This window comes from Labrus mixtus, chromosome 21, assembly GCF_963584025.1.
Source record: "Labrus mixtus chromosome 21, fLabMix1.1, whole genome shotgun sequence".
Taxonomy (NCBI): domain Eukaryota; kingdom Metazoa; phylum Chordata; class Actinopteri; order Labriformes; family Labridae; genus Labrus; species Labrus mixtus.
This window is the reverse complement of record NC_083632.1, coordinates 1,238,735-1,255,366: the sequence shown is the minus strand read 5'-3', so window position 1 is coordinate 1,255,366 and position 16,632 is coordinate 1,238,735. Positions and strand designations below refer to the sequence as shown.

General features: G+C 39.1%; 1 protein-coding gene and 2 long non-coding RNA genes across 3 annotated transcripts in view; 2 read left to right on the top strand and 1 right to left on the bottom strand.

The window, feature by feature from the left end:
- LOC132955169 (uncharacterized) overlaps positions 1-16,632 on the top strand; it is a 102,660-nt gene that overhangs the window by 81,042 nt on the left and 4,986 nt on the right. The gene's annotated exons all lie outside the window — the stretch shown is intronic.
- LOC132955211 (E3 ubiquitin-protein ligase TRIM39-like) lies at positions 5,423-7,832 on the bottom strand. Its single transcript, XM_061027966.1, has one exon. It carries the CDS (start codon positions 7,600-7,602, stop codon positions 6,220-6,222), a length of 1,383 nt encoding a protein of 460 aa, XP_060883949.1. The 5' UTR covers positions 7,603-7,832; the 3' UTR covers positions 5,423-6,219.
- Positions 10,092-16,426, top strand: LOC132955168 (uncharacterized). Its single transcript, XR_009665900.1, has 3 exons — positions 10,092-10,584; positions 10,975-11,218; positions 14,909-16,426. It is a non-coding gene; the product is annotated as an uncharacterized LOC132955168 (long non-coding RNA).

The window sequence follows — 16,632 nt, the reverse complement described above, 5'->3', positions numbered from 1 at the left end:
GTGTGTGTGTGTGTGTGTGTGTGTGTGTGTGTGTGTGTGATCGGTGTGCATTTTTGCTGCCACCGTACTTGCATATTTATTTCCACATCATCTCAGAATAATGAACTCTATTAAAGGTATGCATGTTATTCACTTGAACATTAGGAGTTTGTCACCTAAAATTGACTTATTGAGAGCCTGGCTCACCTATAATAAACCTCATGTAATTACTCTTTCTGAAACCTGGTTAAACAGCAATATTTCTGATGATGAAGTCACAATTGATAACTATGTCCTTTATAGAAAAGACAGGGGCTCAAGAGGAGGGGGTCTTTTCACATAGGTATCCTCAAATTTGACTGCAGAACTTATTTTACCAACTGAGAATCCCTCGCGTTTTGAATGCCTTTTTGTTAAAATGATTTTACATGAGAACAAACGACTTCTCATAGGAAATATGTATAAACCTCCCAATGCTCCTGCTGAAACAACTGAATGTATCCTATCAACCATTCATTCTTTAGACTGCACTAGTGAAAAAATCATATTAGGTGATTTCAACTCCAATTGGGCAGATCGCTCATCCCGTAATGATCGCAATCTCTTCAACAGCATAAATTTAACCCAACTTATAAGTGAACCTACCAGAGTTGGTCCCAGTTCGTCTTCTCTACTTGATTGGATCCTAGTTTCCCATCCCGACAGAATCATACAATCTGGGGTATTACCTGACTCTTTCAGTGACCATTCTATTGTTTTTTGTGTTTGGAAAATCAAAGTGCCTCATCTTCCTCCTAAATTCATCAAAGTAAGGAAAACTAATAATATTAACTCTGAACTTTATATTCAAGATATCTTAAACATCAACTGGGAAAGATTTCAACTAATACCATTCGTTGAAGATGCCTGGAATTACTTTTATCCTGAGCTTGTTGAGATAATTAATAAACATGCTCCCTGGACAACAATTAAAGTCAAGGGTCGACATTTACCTTGGATAAAAGGAGATCTTATACACTTATTCAAACAAAGAGACAAGGCTTGGAAAAAATACTGTGTAACAAATAATTCTTCTGACTGGAATGCTTATAAAGAGCTGAGGAATAAATGTAAAACCAATACTAGAAATGCTAAGGCAAATTATTACAAAGACTGTCTGTCAACTGATTTTAAGAACCCAAAGCAATTTTGGAAGAGAATCAATAGTATAACCAATAAACCCACAAGAAATCCTACTACTCGTATCAGAATAAACAATGAAACTGTCAGTGAACCATCATTAATTGCAGAGGCATTTAGCCAACACTTCTCTACAATTGGTAGCTCCCTGTCTGGTTATTCTCACTCTGACTTTACCCCGACTCAGAACAGATGTGGCAGTTCCTTTTCCTTCAGAACTATCACACCAACTGATGTCCAACAGGTCACTGATGGTCTAAGCTCTGGATGCAGTGCTGGTCCAGATGGTCTGGAGATTAAGTTCTTTAAACTTGCCTCTCATATTTTATCATTTCCCCTGGCTGATGTATTTAATTTATCTCTTGCAACTGGTAAAACTCCCTCTTCCTGGAAATGTGCCAGAGTAACCCCTCTCCATAAAGGGGGTGACCCCACAGACATCAATAATTATAGACCTATCTCAATTATTAATAGCATTGCAAAAATATTTGAAAAACTCATCTTTAATCAATTATCTACATATCTTAATGATCACAACTTATTATCAACACACCAATCTGGTTTTAGACCAAACCACTGCTCTCCTAAAATTCACCAATGACATACAGTCAGCATCTGACAGCAATATGTCTACAGGTGCTATATTTATTGACCTTGCTAAAGCATTTGACATGGTTGATCACTATCTCCTTTTAGATAAACTACATGCTATTGGTCTCTCTACTGACTCTTTGTTGTTTTTCAACTCTTTTCTTCATTATAGAAGTCAATGTGTTTTTTTTCAGGGCAGCCAGTCAGACTTCAAGATTATTGATAAAGGTGTGCCACAAGGTTCATCTTTAGGTCCTCTATTATTCTCCATCTTCATCAATGATCTCTCACCGGTCTGTTCTGACTGTCAAATTCATTTATATGCAGATGACACTGTAATATACTCCTCCAGTTCGGACATTTCACAAATTCAATACTCAATACAATCTGATTTTAATCTAGTCCAAAAATGGTTCTTTGTCAATAAACTTCTTCTGAATAAGAAATATTTTATGTTGTTCTGCACTCGACCAGATTATTTGCCCTCAACAAAAAACTGGCATATTAATTTCCTGGATGGAACAGCATTAGAAAAAGTCGATGAATTTAAATATTTGGGCCTTTGGCTAGATTCCCAGTTATCTTTCAAACCTCATATCAACTCAATTTCTAAGAAAATATATGGTCTTCTAAAATCACTTTATCGTTCTGTTGAATGTTTTTCACTGGAAGTCCGGAGAAGAATCGTGACACAATTGGTGCTGCCAATCCTTGATTATGCTGATGTTATCTATGGGAACACCTCAGAGACAAATCTTCGACCTCTCACTATCTTATATAACAGTCTCTGTAGATTTGTTCTGAGGTGTCCATATAGGACCCATCACTGGCTAATGTACGAGTCCTTGAATTGGCTGGCTCCCAAGTCCAGAAGGACATTTCATTGTTCGCTATTTACTTTTAAATGTATCTATTTTAATTTTCCTCCGTATTTGAAACAATTTCTAATCCCTTTCAGTTCACAGTATAGCCTAAGGCATACTGATCATCTATTTTTCCTCACATCAAGAATCAGGAAAGAAATTGGTCGCCGTGCATTTAAATCTAAAGCTCCATCAGACTGGAATAACCTACCTCGCTCACTTAGATCTATCACCTCTTTCCATATCTTTAAATCATCTCTACTTACTCATTGTCAAACATCCTGCTCTTGCTTTTGATTTTCTTTCTCTGTTGGACTTAGTTTGTCTGGACCTGCTCTCCTCTTGCTTGCGCTCGTGTACCTCATATCTACATGTATGTATTGTTCTGTACCTTGTGCCTTAATGTTGCGTACACTATGTGTGTATGTACTGTATAGTGTGTACGCATTTATATATATGCAGAGGTTTTCCTTTCTTTTTTCTTTTTTTATTATTATTATTATTATATATATGTATTTTTTCTCTTCAGATTTTTTCTGATTGTGTAATACTGGCTGGTTGGTGGGTGGCTAGGCTTGGGGGAGCATTAAGTGTGAGTGTGTGTGTGTTTGTGGTGTGTGTGTCTCTGTGTTTAAATGTTTGGTATTATGTTTTGGATTTACCTTTTATTTAGATTTTGTATTATGATGATTAATTTATGTTTTGTAAGGACCCCCTTGAAAATGAGATGATGCATCTCAAGGGGCTATCCTTGAAATAAATTACAAATTACAAATTTCCACATTAATGCTGTCTCTCACCTCCAGGGCCTTGAGGAAGATGCTGCGCCACCGCGTCTTCATCATGCCAATCGCCCTTTCCACCACACACCGTGCTTTGGCATGATGCCGGGTGCATCGTGCGTGAACAGGGTTTTGCACCGGCTCCCTGAATCATCAGGCTGATTGGTGCAGCCAGGCAGGGATACCCCCATCCCCAACAATACACCATGAGGGGGGTAGAGTTGGTGTACGTACAGAGAACTCCACCGCAGGATCCTGCATCGTGGACAGAGCCTGGAAGTGCTGTGAACATGGGTGATGTATTGTGAATATGTCATTGTACTTGACATGGTACAGGACACATTATGTTGAAAATGCCCGTCTCAAACACTTCTGAAATGTGACATCACAAATTCAATTGTGATTATACAATATCTTTTAAAGTAATTACAGTGTTTACAATCATGAGATGAGTAGAAATTCACACATGAACATAATGACGTCGCAGTTGTTGGGTGATAAATACAAATCACAGTAAGTGTGAGTCCTGGTCCACATTCACTTTAATTGTATGTGAGATGACTGCAACACTTTTTTCCTGAGAAACTCCAGCAGTGTTAGGTGGACTTAAAGTTAACCCAACCTTCCATAGGTATTAATGTCAGTAAATGATGACTGAATTATTTATTAGATCAACAATCCCTTAAGCAGTGTAAGCTGTACTCATACATTTCTGACTTTCATTTCTACCTGTATATGTATTAAGGAAGCGACCTTTGTGATCACACACCACCAGCAGCTGAATGGAAGAGCTTCCTGTTGAACAACACAAAATGTAATTGATAACCACTCACATTGATGTGGGATTAAAAACAGGTTTATATGAAGTGGTATTTTGTATGCAGGTTACCTGTTAAGGTAGTCTTCTTTGTTTGCTGCAGGTGGCTTGATTCTAATGTGTGTCCCATCAATGCTGCCAGCCGCTCTGCAGAAGGCATGAGAGCCAGCCAGGTGGGCAAAGCCTTCCCCTATTCCCTCTAGCTCACCAGCAGCAGGGAGATGAACCACCCTCTTCATGATGCTGATGATACTTCCAGCGACTCGATGAACAACATCATGAACCGTGGTGATGGGGACACCAAAGGCTCCTGACACCACCCGATACGAGGTGGCACTGGCCAGCCAGTATAAATATATCCCCACTTCGAGGTCTTTGCTCCAGCCATGGTCCTTGGTGTATCCCAGACACTCCACCAAGGCCTTCACTGTCTGCCTTGACAGACTGAAGTCTTTCTTTAGTTCTCCATCTCCCAGGTAGAGGTGGACAGTAGCGCTGTGGCCATTCAATTAGAGGTATTGTCCTCACAGTCCACGCTGAGTAGGGACAGGATGTTTCAGGTGTCTGAACTTGTGTTTCCAAAGTGAAAAGTGTTTTATCATTCATGAAGTGTTTTTTGGTTACTGATATAATACTGTTGTCAGTTTGCTGTGAAATTCACTATTTGAATTTAGTTCAATGTTAAGAAATGAAGTGGTTACTAATAAACATGTCACACAATAGTATTTATTGACTTATCTGAGTGTATATACCTTCAATATTTGAGGTGAGGAGCTTACATTAACTTCCTTACATAATCCCACTTTACCCTTACAAATATTTAATGTGTCTTACTTACATGGTCTTCATTTTGTAATAGGATAGCCAGAATGTTTCTCCTGTTGGCAGCTTGTCTCCTTCTTCTTCAACCAATGACAAATATAACATATTGTGATATTTATGTGTCTTACCACCTCAGATGTTCCTGATTTGTCTGACTGTACGATGCATGTGCCACATGTGGACAAGCTGCTGCAGTTACAGGGTCCTTGTCTTGCTCTCTTATTACATATTATTCATAGCTGTGTAAAAATTAAACCTGAATGCTTGAAAAGTATACTACAATGTTCATAGTATATTTCATAATGTAATGAAATAAATTACTACTAATAATAGCATGCTAATCATATTTCAACCACAGGTGTTATGTATAAATGACAGAAGATGAGAGATTGTTGACTGTTTTCTTTTAATTATGTTAATTATTTTTTTACATGGTCAATAATCAAAGTCAGAGTAAAACACACAAACAAACTACCAATGAACAAGTTGATGAAAAGGCACCCAGTTTGATTAAAGCAGAATTACAAGAATGATGGAACGTAGCCTTCACCAGATGAATGAGATCCGTATGAGATCAGAACTCAAGAATGAAACATTACCAAGAAAACACACTAGAACAAAGAAACACAGGTATAGGAAATACAAAATAAAAAGACTAGAAACTAAGCTAGGAAACAAAGTGAAAATACAAACTACATAAGACCAAATCATGACAATACGTTGTTTTTAAGAGAGAGCCTCGTAGTTTAATTATTTCAAACTGATTGTATTTAATGAATTCATGTTTAAAATAACTTCAACAAAACAGAAACTGAGAAGAAGACCAGCTTTTTATGGCTCATTAATTATTCATTATTAATCCATCATTGATTGTTAAGGTCTTCAAATATCGGTTCAGAAAAATGAGTGAAATTTGATTCTAATCATCAAGATGTTTTTTTTTTAAATCTACAGTCACAGAGATTCAGTGGTTAAGTCCTCAGTGGGAGTTCTTCTCTCAGTTCTGATGCATGCAAACTGTTTCTCAGTGAAAGTGTGTGTTGGTGTCAGACTCACTGTGATCCTCTGCAGCCTCTTCTTCACTCAGAGAACAGGGACAGACTCTACCCCCCCACAGTGTCCCAGCTGTGAGTCCCTGAGTTACACCAAACAGATCTGAGCTCTGTCATAAAGACAACCAGCGACATCAGGACGACACAGTCACAGAGATCTTCTCTGGTAACATCTGTAGTTTATCCACAGTGGCAATGAATGGAAACATCCTCTCAGTGAAAGTGTGTTTGAAGGTGTGTATGTGTGTGTTAGTATCAGGATCAGAGAAGGACAGCTTTCCTCTGTTACAGTCCAGATTCACTCTGATCCTCTGAAGCTTCTTCTTCACTGAGAGAACAGTGTTTGGATGTGGTGGGGTGCGTGCTCTGTATTTACCATCTTTGAACAATATGAACCATAATCCAGACTCTTTGTCTCCCTTCCTCTGTCCAGACTCTGCTAACACACCCAGAAACCAGTATGTACTGTCTCCAACCTGGACGTCCCAGCTGTGAGTCCCTGAGTTAAAGCCCTCAGAGCCCAGGACAGAGCTGTAAGTATCAAACCTCTCTGGATTATCAGGAAGCTGCTGTCTCTCTCCTCGTGTCACACAGGTCAGATCTTCAGACAGGATGAAGACTGGATGAGCAGTGTTTGGGTCCAGAATGACCGGACTGTAGGAGACCATGTCCTTCATCTTGTTCCAGATGTTGAAGCTCAGGTTGCCCAGGTGTTTGGCCTGGTCTATCAGAGCTCCTGAGGGCAGCTGTGGATCCTCCAGCAGGGGGCGCTGCTGGACTCTTTCCACTGCAGCCTTGTAGTTTTTCAGGAATGAGACGTCTTCAGCTCTCAGCTCGTCCTCTGTGTCTCTGACTGTGTGTGAAAGAGCTGCTATCTCTCTGCTCAGAGCCTCCATCTCCTCCTTCATCCTCTGACTCTTCTGCTCCTCTTCCTCCCTCAGTGCACACAGCCTGGCCTCCTCTTCCTCTTCTAGAAACTGGTGAAGCTTCTTAAACTGCTCCTTAATCTGCCTCTCTGTGTGTCGGGCCTGGACCTGAATGTGTTCTGCTGTTTGATCAAACTTCACTTTAACTTCTTTAAAAACATTTAACTTCTTCTTTACCGGCTCCAGAGTTTCCTGAAGTTTCTTCTTGTGTTGTCCAGCAGCTTCATCGATGGGTCTGAATGTGTGTTTGCTGTGTTTTTCTGAAGTAATGCAGATGTGACACACCGGCTCCTGATGGTCCAGACAGAAGAGTTTGAGTTTCTCAGAGTGCAGACTGCAGAGATCCTCTGAAGCTCTCTGATCTCTCTCCTGCACAAAACTCTCACTCAGGTTCTTTAAAGCAAAGTTAGGAGGGAATAATTCCTTTGACTGTCTCCTCTTACAAACCGGACACTCCTTGTTCTCCTTCTTCTTCCAGCAGTCCTTCACACACTCTCTACAGAAGCTGTGGCAGCAGGACAGGATGACTGGATCTTTAAAGACGTCGAGGCAGACCGGACAGCTCAGATCTTCCTCTAACTTGGACGCCATTTTATCTCAATCTGAAGACGAGGAGACGAACAGCTGGGAGTCACTTCCTGTCACTCAAAGTTCCTTTAATCTGTATTCTTTGTTCTTTTTTATGTCTTATCCGGTTTGTGGATTCAGTTTCAGGTAAAAGTCCAGATTAGTGAGGTTACGTTTGACACCGAGGCTTTGAAGCGTGTGTCGAGTAGGAGGGGCATTTCTTTATTTCCTCACTTCGACTCTACGTCATTGATTTGTTTGTGTTTCGGGTTGTGAATAAAAGGAAGCGAAACCCACTTGTCATGTTTCCTTGTGAGTTTGCGTTAGTTGGTTGTTGAGAGTTGGAGTTTTGGTTGGAGAAATGGAGCCTGCGAGAAAGAGGAAAACGTCTCCTGTTTGGGAGCATTTTGAGTTATAATCTCCCAATAAGGTAAACGTTAAAAAACCTTAAAACAAAAAAAATCGTTCGGCGGTTCCAGGAACCGAACCCGAGTCTCTATAGCAAAAGGGCGCTGCATTAACCATCATGCTACAAAGTTTCCATGTATTTTAATGCTGAATGACTTGTATTAGTTGTTACTGTTTCTGTCACTCTCATCATTATCTGTGTTCGTTATCGATGGCTTATTATTTTGATTTGAAGCTGAAGTGCTTGGTGTGCTTTAAGGAGCTTTCTTTCAATCTTTATTTTTTCCTGGACTACTGGATATATACTGTGTCAGACATAGTAGAGGGAGACGTGGAAATTCGGGCAAGATGTCACAGATCAATGAGGAAAAGAGAGCAGCCACATTACCTCCAGGTTTCCCATAGAAATAATTAAGGTTCCTGTTAAAGTCGATGTGGGCTACTACGGTTGCTGGCTATGTTAAAGTGTCATCAAGGTAACTTTACTACAGTCTGATGTGACTATGTTAAAGTATCATCAAGGTATCTTTACTACAGTCTGTTGTGACTATGTTAAAGTGTCATCAAGGTATCTTTACTACAGTCTGATGTGACTATGTTAAAGTGTCATCAAGGTATCTTTACTACAGTCTGATGTGACTATGTTAAAGTATCATCAAGGTATCTTTACTACAGTCTGTTGTGACTATGTTAAAGTGTCATCAAGGTATCTTTACTACAGTCTGATGTGGCTATGTTAAAGTGTCATCAAGGTATCTTTACTACAGTCTGATGTGACTATGTTAAAGTATCATCAAGGTAACTTTACTACAGTCTGATGTGACTATGTTAAAGTGTCATCAAGGTATCTTTACGACAGTCTGATGTGACTATGTTAAAGTGTCATCAAGGTAACTTTACTACAGTCTGATGTGACTATGTTAAAGTATCATCAAGGTAACTTTACTACAGTCTGATGTGACTATGTTAAAGTGTCATCAAGGTAACTTTACGACAGTCTGATGTGACTATGTTAAAGTATCATCAAGGTAACTTTACTACAGTCTGATGTGACTATGTTAAAGTGTCATCAAGGTAACTTTACTACAGTCTGATGTGACTATGTTAAAGTGTCATCAAGGTATCTTTACTACAGTCTGATGTGACTATGTTAAAGTGTCATCAAGGTATCTTTACGACAGTCTGATGTGACTATGTTAAAGTATCATCAAGGTATCTTTACTACAGTCTGATGTGACTATGTTAAAGTGTCATCAAGGTAACTTTACTACAGTCTGATGTGACTATGTTAAAGTATCATCAAGGTAACTTTACTACAGTCTGATGTGACTATGTTAAAGTATCATCAAGGTAACTTTACTACAGTCTGATGTGACTATGTTAAAGTATCATCAAGGTAACTTTACTACAGTCTGATGTGACTATGTTAAAGTATCATCAAGGTATCTTTACTACAGTCTGATGTGACTATGTTAAAGTATCATCAAGGTAACTTTACTACAGTCTGATGTGACTATGTTAAAGTATCATCAAGGTATCTTTACTACAGTCTGATGTGACTATGTTAAAGTATCATCAAGGTAACTTTACTACAGTCTGATGTGACTATGTTAAAGTATCATCAAGGTAACTTTACTACAGTCTGATGTGACTATGTTAAAGTATCATCAAGGTATCTTTACTACAGTCTGATGTGACTATGTTAAAGTATCATCAAGGTATCTTTACTACAGTCTGATGTGACTATGTTAAAGTATCATCAAGGTATCTTTACTACAGTCTGATGTGACTATGTTAAAGTGTCATCAAGGTATCTTTACTACAGTCTGATGTGACTATGTTAAAGTATCATCAAGGTATCTTTACTACAGTCTGATGTGACTATGTTAAAGTGTCATCAAGGTATCTTTACTACAGTCTGATGTGACTATGTTAAAGTATCATCAAGGTAACTTTACTACAGTCTGATGTGACTATGTTAAAGTGTCATCAAGGTAACTTTACTACAGTCTGATGTGACTATGTTAAAGTATCATCAAGGTATCTTTACTACAGTCTGATGTGAAAATAATTTTAGGTTGCTGTTTTTGCTGTCTGATGTTGCCTGTCTGTAGTCAAAGTTCAAATGAAAATCACTCCACACAATTCGTATGTTCTTGAGTATTTCTTGATCTAAGGTAAACCTGTTACTGACCTTAATCTCCATTTAAAAAATCTAGAAATACATGCATGTTTGGTACATACTCCTGCCATTACCCCTGACCAAGGCATCATGAGACACCAAATGAATATTAAATTAAGAGCATATTTATTGTATCCTATCATATTCTATGATGTGTTGTAATAGTAATCTTCTTGGTTGTGAAAACCTGTAATTGTTATTGTTACTTCCCTTAACAGATCACATTGGAAGCTGCCATGGTTCCCATAGTGATAAGGTCCACATCTTGTTCCTGTGCTGCAGGGAGAGCCCTTTGTAACCACTTGGTGGGGCTTCTTTATCTAAGTGCCCGTTTCAGCACCTTGAACTACAAGATTGTGCCATTACATGTGTCTTGCACTGACAGACTGCAGACCTGGCATAGGCCTCGGACCCAGGTCAGGAATCAACACTAGGTTATGATTATAAGGAAGAGCAAGCATTTTCAAGTACACAACTTTACTATTTACAACAAGATCGGCTCATACCTCAGCGTTACAGTCTCTGAAACATTTCTACATGCAATAATTCTTTCAACAATATACTGTCTCCCAATTTGGTGTCTTACTACAACTTAACTTTAGTAATGTAACTTTTAATCTTTTCCTGTATATTATATTAATTGAAATGTCTTTGTTGCCATTTAATAGGGGATCCAGCCAGAGTCAGTGGATGAGATGGTGGTTCGGAAACCAAAATTGAAGAGCAAAGTTGGTGTCAAATCAGGTGTAAAATCCACCTTGTATGCAGCAAGGTGGATTGAATCCTCATATAATCTTGTGTGGTAGGGCCCCTTCCTGACCCGGGTGTGATGTCTGTTGGAGAGAAATTGAAAGACATTCAGCCACAGCTGGGGATCTGTAAGATTCTTCATGGACTTGAGGAACTCACCGTGGTGGAGTCCAAATTTTGTCTTGTGCCCTTTGGATCAGTTCTATCATACCAGTGCCCCCTAGAGAGCGTGCCCTGGTGGGGAAAGTGGACGCGGGGAAGATCAAGCACAAGTGGGAGAACCTCAAACAAAAATACAAGGTAGGCATAAGTAAGCTGCTGCCTTCCAAAGGTGTGAGATCACCTGCAATGACTTTAATGTAGCCTTTACACGTGTGTGTGTGTGTGTGTGTGTGTGTGTGTGTGTGTGTGTGTGTGTGTGTGTGTGTGTGTGTGTGTGTGTGTGTGTGTGTGTGTGTGTGTGTGTGTGTGTGTGTGTGTGTGTGTGTGTGTGTGTGTGTGTGTGTGTGTGTGTGTGTGTGTGTGTGTGTGTGTGTGTGTGTGTGTGTGTGTGTGTGTGTGTGTGTGTGTGTGTGTGTGTGTGTGTGTGTGTGTGTGTGTGTGTGTGTGTGATCGGTGTGCATTTTTGCTGCCACCTTACTTGCATATTTATTTCCACATCATCTCAGAATAATGAACTCTATTAAAGGTATGCATGTTATTCACTTGAACATTAGGAGTTTGTCACCTAAAATTGACTTATTGAGAGCCTGGCTCACCTATAATAAACCTCATGTAATTACTCTTTCTGAAACCTGGTTAAACAGCAATATTTCTGATGATGAAGTCACAATTGATAACTATGTCCTTTATAGAAAAGACAGGGGCTCAAGAGGAGGGGGTCTTTTCACATAGGTATCCTCAAATTTGACTGCAGAACTTATTTTACCAACTGAGAATCCCTCGCGTTTTGAATGCCTTTTTGTTAAAATGATTTTACATGAGAACAAACGACTTCTCATAGGAAATATGTATAAACCTCCCAATGCTCCTGCTGAAACAACTGAATGTATCCTATCAACCATTCATTCTTTAGACTGCACTAGTGAAAAAATCATATTAGGTGATTTCAACTCCAATTGGGCAGATCGCTCATCCCGTAATGATCGCAATCTCTTCAACAGCATAAATTTAACCCAACTTATAAGTGAACCTACCAGAGTTGGTCCCAGTTCGTCTTCTCTACTTGATTGGATCCTAGTTTCCCATCCCGACAGAATCATACAATCTGGGGTATTACCTGACTCTTTCAGTGACCATTCTATTGTTTTTTGTGTTTGGAAAATCAAAGTGCCTCATCTTCCTCCTAAATTCATCAAAGTAAGGAAAACTAATAATATTAACTCTGAACTTTATATTCAAGATATCTTAAACATCAACTGGGAAAGATTTCAACTAATACCATTCGTTGAAGATGCCTGGAATTACTTTTATCCTGAGCTTGTTGAGATAATTAATAAACATGCTCCCTGGACAACAATTAAAGTCAAGGGTCGACATTTACCTTGGATAAAAGGAGATCTTATACACTTATTCAAACAAAGAGACAAGGCTTGGAAAAAATACTGTGTAACAAATAATTCTTCTGACTGGAATGCTTATAAAGAGCTGAGGAATAAATGTAAAACCAATACTAGAAATGCTAAGGCAAATTATTACAAAGACTGTCTGTCAACTGATTTTAAGAACCCAAAGCAATTTTGGAAGAGAATCAATAGTATAACCAATAAACCCACAAGAAATCCTACTACTCGTATCAGAATAAACAATGAAACTGTCAGTGAACTATCATTAATTGCAGAGGCATTTAGCCAACACTTCTCTACAATTGGTAGCTCCCTGTCTGGTTATTCTCACTCTGACTTTACCCCGACTCAGAACAGATGTGGCAGTTCCTTTTCCTTCAGAACTATCACACCAACTGATGTCCAACAGGTCACTGATGGTCTAAGCTCTGGATGCAGTGCTGGTCCAGATGGTCTGGAGATTAAGTTCTTTAAACTTGCCTCTCATATTTTATCATTTCCCCTGGCTGATGTATTTAATTTATCTCTTGCAACTGGTAAAACTCCCTCTTCCTGGAAATGTGCCAGAGTAACCCCTCTCCATAAAGGGGGTGACCCCACAGACATCAATAATTATAGACCTATCTCAATTATTAATAGCATTGCAAAAATATTTGAAAAACTCATCTTTAATCAATTATCTACATATCTTAATGATCACAACTTATTATCAACACACCAATCTGGTTTTAGACCAAACCACTGCTCTCCTAAAATTCACCAATGACATACAGTCAGCATCTGACAGCAATATGTCTACAGGTGCTATATTTATTGACCTTGCTAAAGCATTTGACATGGTTGATCACTATCTCCTTTTAGATAAACTACATGCTATTGGTCTCTCTACTGACTCTTTGTTGTTTTTCAACTCTTTTCTTCATTATAGAAGTCAATGTGTTTTTTTTCAGGGCAGCCAGTCAGACTTCAAGATTATTGATAAAGGTGTGCCACAAGGTTCATCTTTAGGTCCTCTATTATTCTCCATCTTCATCAATGATCTCTCACCGGTCTGTTCTGACTGTCAAATTCATTTATATGCAGATGACACTGTAATATACTCCTCCAGTTCGGACATTTCACAAATTCAATACTCAATACAATCTGATTTTAATCTAGTCCAAAAATGGTTCTTTGTCAATAAACTTCTTCTGAATAAGAAATATTTTATGTTGTTCTGCACTCGACCAGATTATTTGCCCTCAACAAAAAACTGGCATATTAATTTCCTGGATGGAACAGCATTAGAAAAAGTCGATGAATTTAAATATTTGGGCCTTTGGCTAGATTCCCAGTTATCTTTCAAACCTCATATCAACTCAATTTCTAAGAAAATATATGGTCTTCTAAAATCACTTTATCGTTCTGTTGAATGTTTTTCACTGGAAGTCCGGAGAAGAATCGTGACACAATTGGTGCTGCCAATCCTTGATTATGCTGATGTTATCTATGGGAACACCTCAGAGACAAATCTTCGACCTCTCACTATCTTATATAACAGTCTCTGTAGATTTGTTCTGAGGTGTCCATATAGGACCCATCACTGGCTAATGTACGAGTCCTTGAATTGGCTGGCTCCCAAGTCCAGAAGGACATTTCATTGTTCGCTATTTACTTTTAAATGTATCTATTTTAATTTTCCTCCGTATTTGAAACAATTTCTAATCCCTTTCAGTTCACAGTATAGCCTAAGGCATACTGATCATCTATTTTTCCTCACATCAAGAATCAGGAAAGAAATTGGTCGCCGTGCATTTAAATCTAAAGCTCCATCAGACTGGAATAACCTACCTCGCTCACTTAGATCTATCACCTCTTTCCATATCTTTAAATCATCTCTACTTACTCATTGTCAAACATCCTGCTCTTGCTTTTGATTTTCTTTCTCTGTTGGACTTAGTTTGTCTGGACCTGCTCTCCTCTTGCTTGCGCTCGTGTACCTCATATCTACATGTATGTATTGTTCTGTACCTTGTGCCTTAATGTTGCGTACACTATGTGTGTATGTACTGTATAGTGTGTACGCATTTATATATATGCAGAGGTTTTCCTTTCTTTTTTCTTTTTTTATTATTATTATTATTATATATATGTATTTTTTCTCTTCAGATTTTTTCTGATTGTGTAATACTGGCTGGTTGGTGGGTGGCTAGGCTTGGGGGAGCATTAAGTGTGAGTGTGTGTGTGTTTGTGGTGTGTGTGTCTCTGTGTTTAAATGTTTGGTATTATGTTTTGGATTTACCTTTTATTTAGATTTTGTATTATGATGATTAATTTATGTTTTGTAAGGACCCCCTTGAAAATGAGATGATGCATCTCAAGGGGCTATCCTTGAAATAAATTACAAATTACAAATTTCCACATTAATGCTGTCTCTCACCTCCAGGGCCTTGAGGAAGATGCTGCGCCACCGCGTCTTCATCATGCCAATCGCCCTTTCCACCACACACCGTGCTTTGGCATGATGCCGGGTGCATCGTGCGTGAACAGGGTTTTGCACCGGCTCCCTGAATCATCAGGCTGATTGGTGCAGCCAGGCAGGGATACCCCCATCCCCAACAATACACCATGAGGGGGGTAGAGTTGGTGTACGTACAGAGAACTCCACCGCAGGATCCTGCATCGTGGACAGAGCCTGGAAGTGCTGTGAACATGGGTGATGTATTGTGAATATGTCATTGTACTTGACATGGTACAGGACACATTATGTTGAAAATGCCCGTCTCAAACACTTCTGAAATGTGACATCACAAATTCAATTGTGATTATACAATATCTTTTAAAGTAATTACAGTGTTTACAATCATGAGATGAGTAGAAATTCACACATGAACATAATGACGTCGCAGTTGTTGGGTGATAAATACAAATCACAGTAAGTGTGAGTCCTGGTCCACATTCACTTTAATTGTATGTGAGATGACTGCAACACTTTTTTCCTGAGAAACTCCAGCAGTGTTAGGTGGACTTAAAGTTAACCCAACCTTCCATAGGTATTAATGTCAGTAAATGATGACTGAATTATTTATTAGATCAACAATCCCTTAAGCAGTGTAAGCTGTACTCATACATTTCTGACTTTCATTTCTACCTGTATATGTATTAAGGAAGCGACCTTTGTGATCACACACCACCAGCAGCTGAATGGAAGAGCTTCCTGTTGAACAACACAAAATGTAATTGATAACCACTCACATTGATGTGGGATTAAAAACAGGTTTATATGAAGTGGTATTTTGTATGCAGGTTACCTGTTAAGGTAGTCTTCTTTGTTTGCTGCAGGTGGCTTGATTCTAATGTGTGTCCCATCAATGCTGCCAGCCGCTCTGCAGAAGGCATGAGAGCCAGCCAGGTGGGCAAAGCCTTCCCCTATTCCCTCTAGCTCACCAGCAGCAGGGAGATGAACCACCCTCTTCATGATGCTGATGATACTTCCAGCGACTCGATGAACAACATCATGAACCGTGGTGATGGGGACACCAAAGGCTCCTGACACCACCCGATACGAGGTGGCACTGGCCAGCCAGTATAAATATATCCCCACTTCGAGGTCTTTGCTCCAGCCATGGTCCTTGGTGTATCCCAGACACTCCACCAAGGCCTTCACTGTCTGCCTTGACAGACTGAAGTCTTTCTTTAGTTCTCCATCTCCCAGGTAGAGGTGGACAGTAGCGCTGTGGCCATTCAATTAGAGGTATTGTCCTCACAGTCCACGCTGAGTAGGGACAGGATGTTTCAGGTGTCTGAACTTGTGTTTCCAAAGTGAAAAGTGTTTTATCATTCATGAAGTGTTTTTTGGTTACTGATATAATACTGTTGTCAGTTTGCTGTGAAATTCACTATTTGAATTTAATTCAATGTTAAGAAATGAAGTGGTTACTAATAAACATGTCACACAATAGTATTTATTGACTTATCTGAGTGTATATACCTTCAATATTTGAGGTGAGGAGCTTACATTAACTTCCTTACATAATCCCACTTTACCCTTACAAATATTTAATGTGTCTTACTTACATGGTCTTCATTTTGTAATAGGATAGCCAGAATGTTTCTCCTGTTGGCAGCTTGTCTCCTTCTTCTTCAACCAATGACAAATATAACATATTG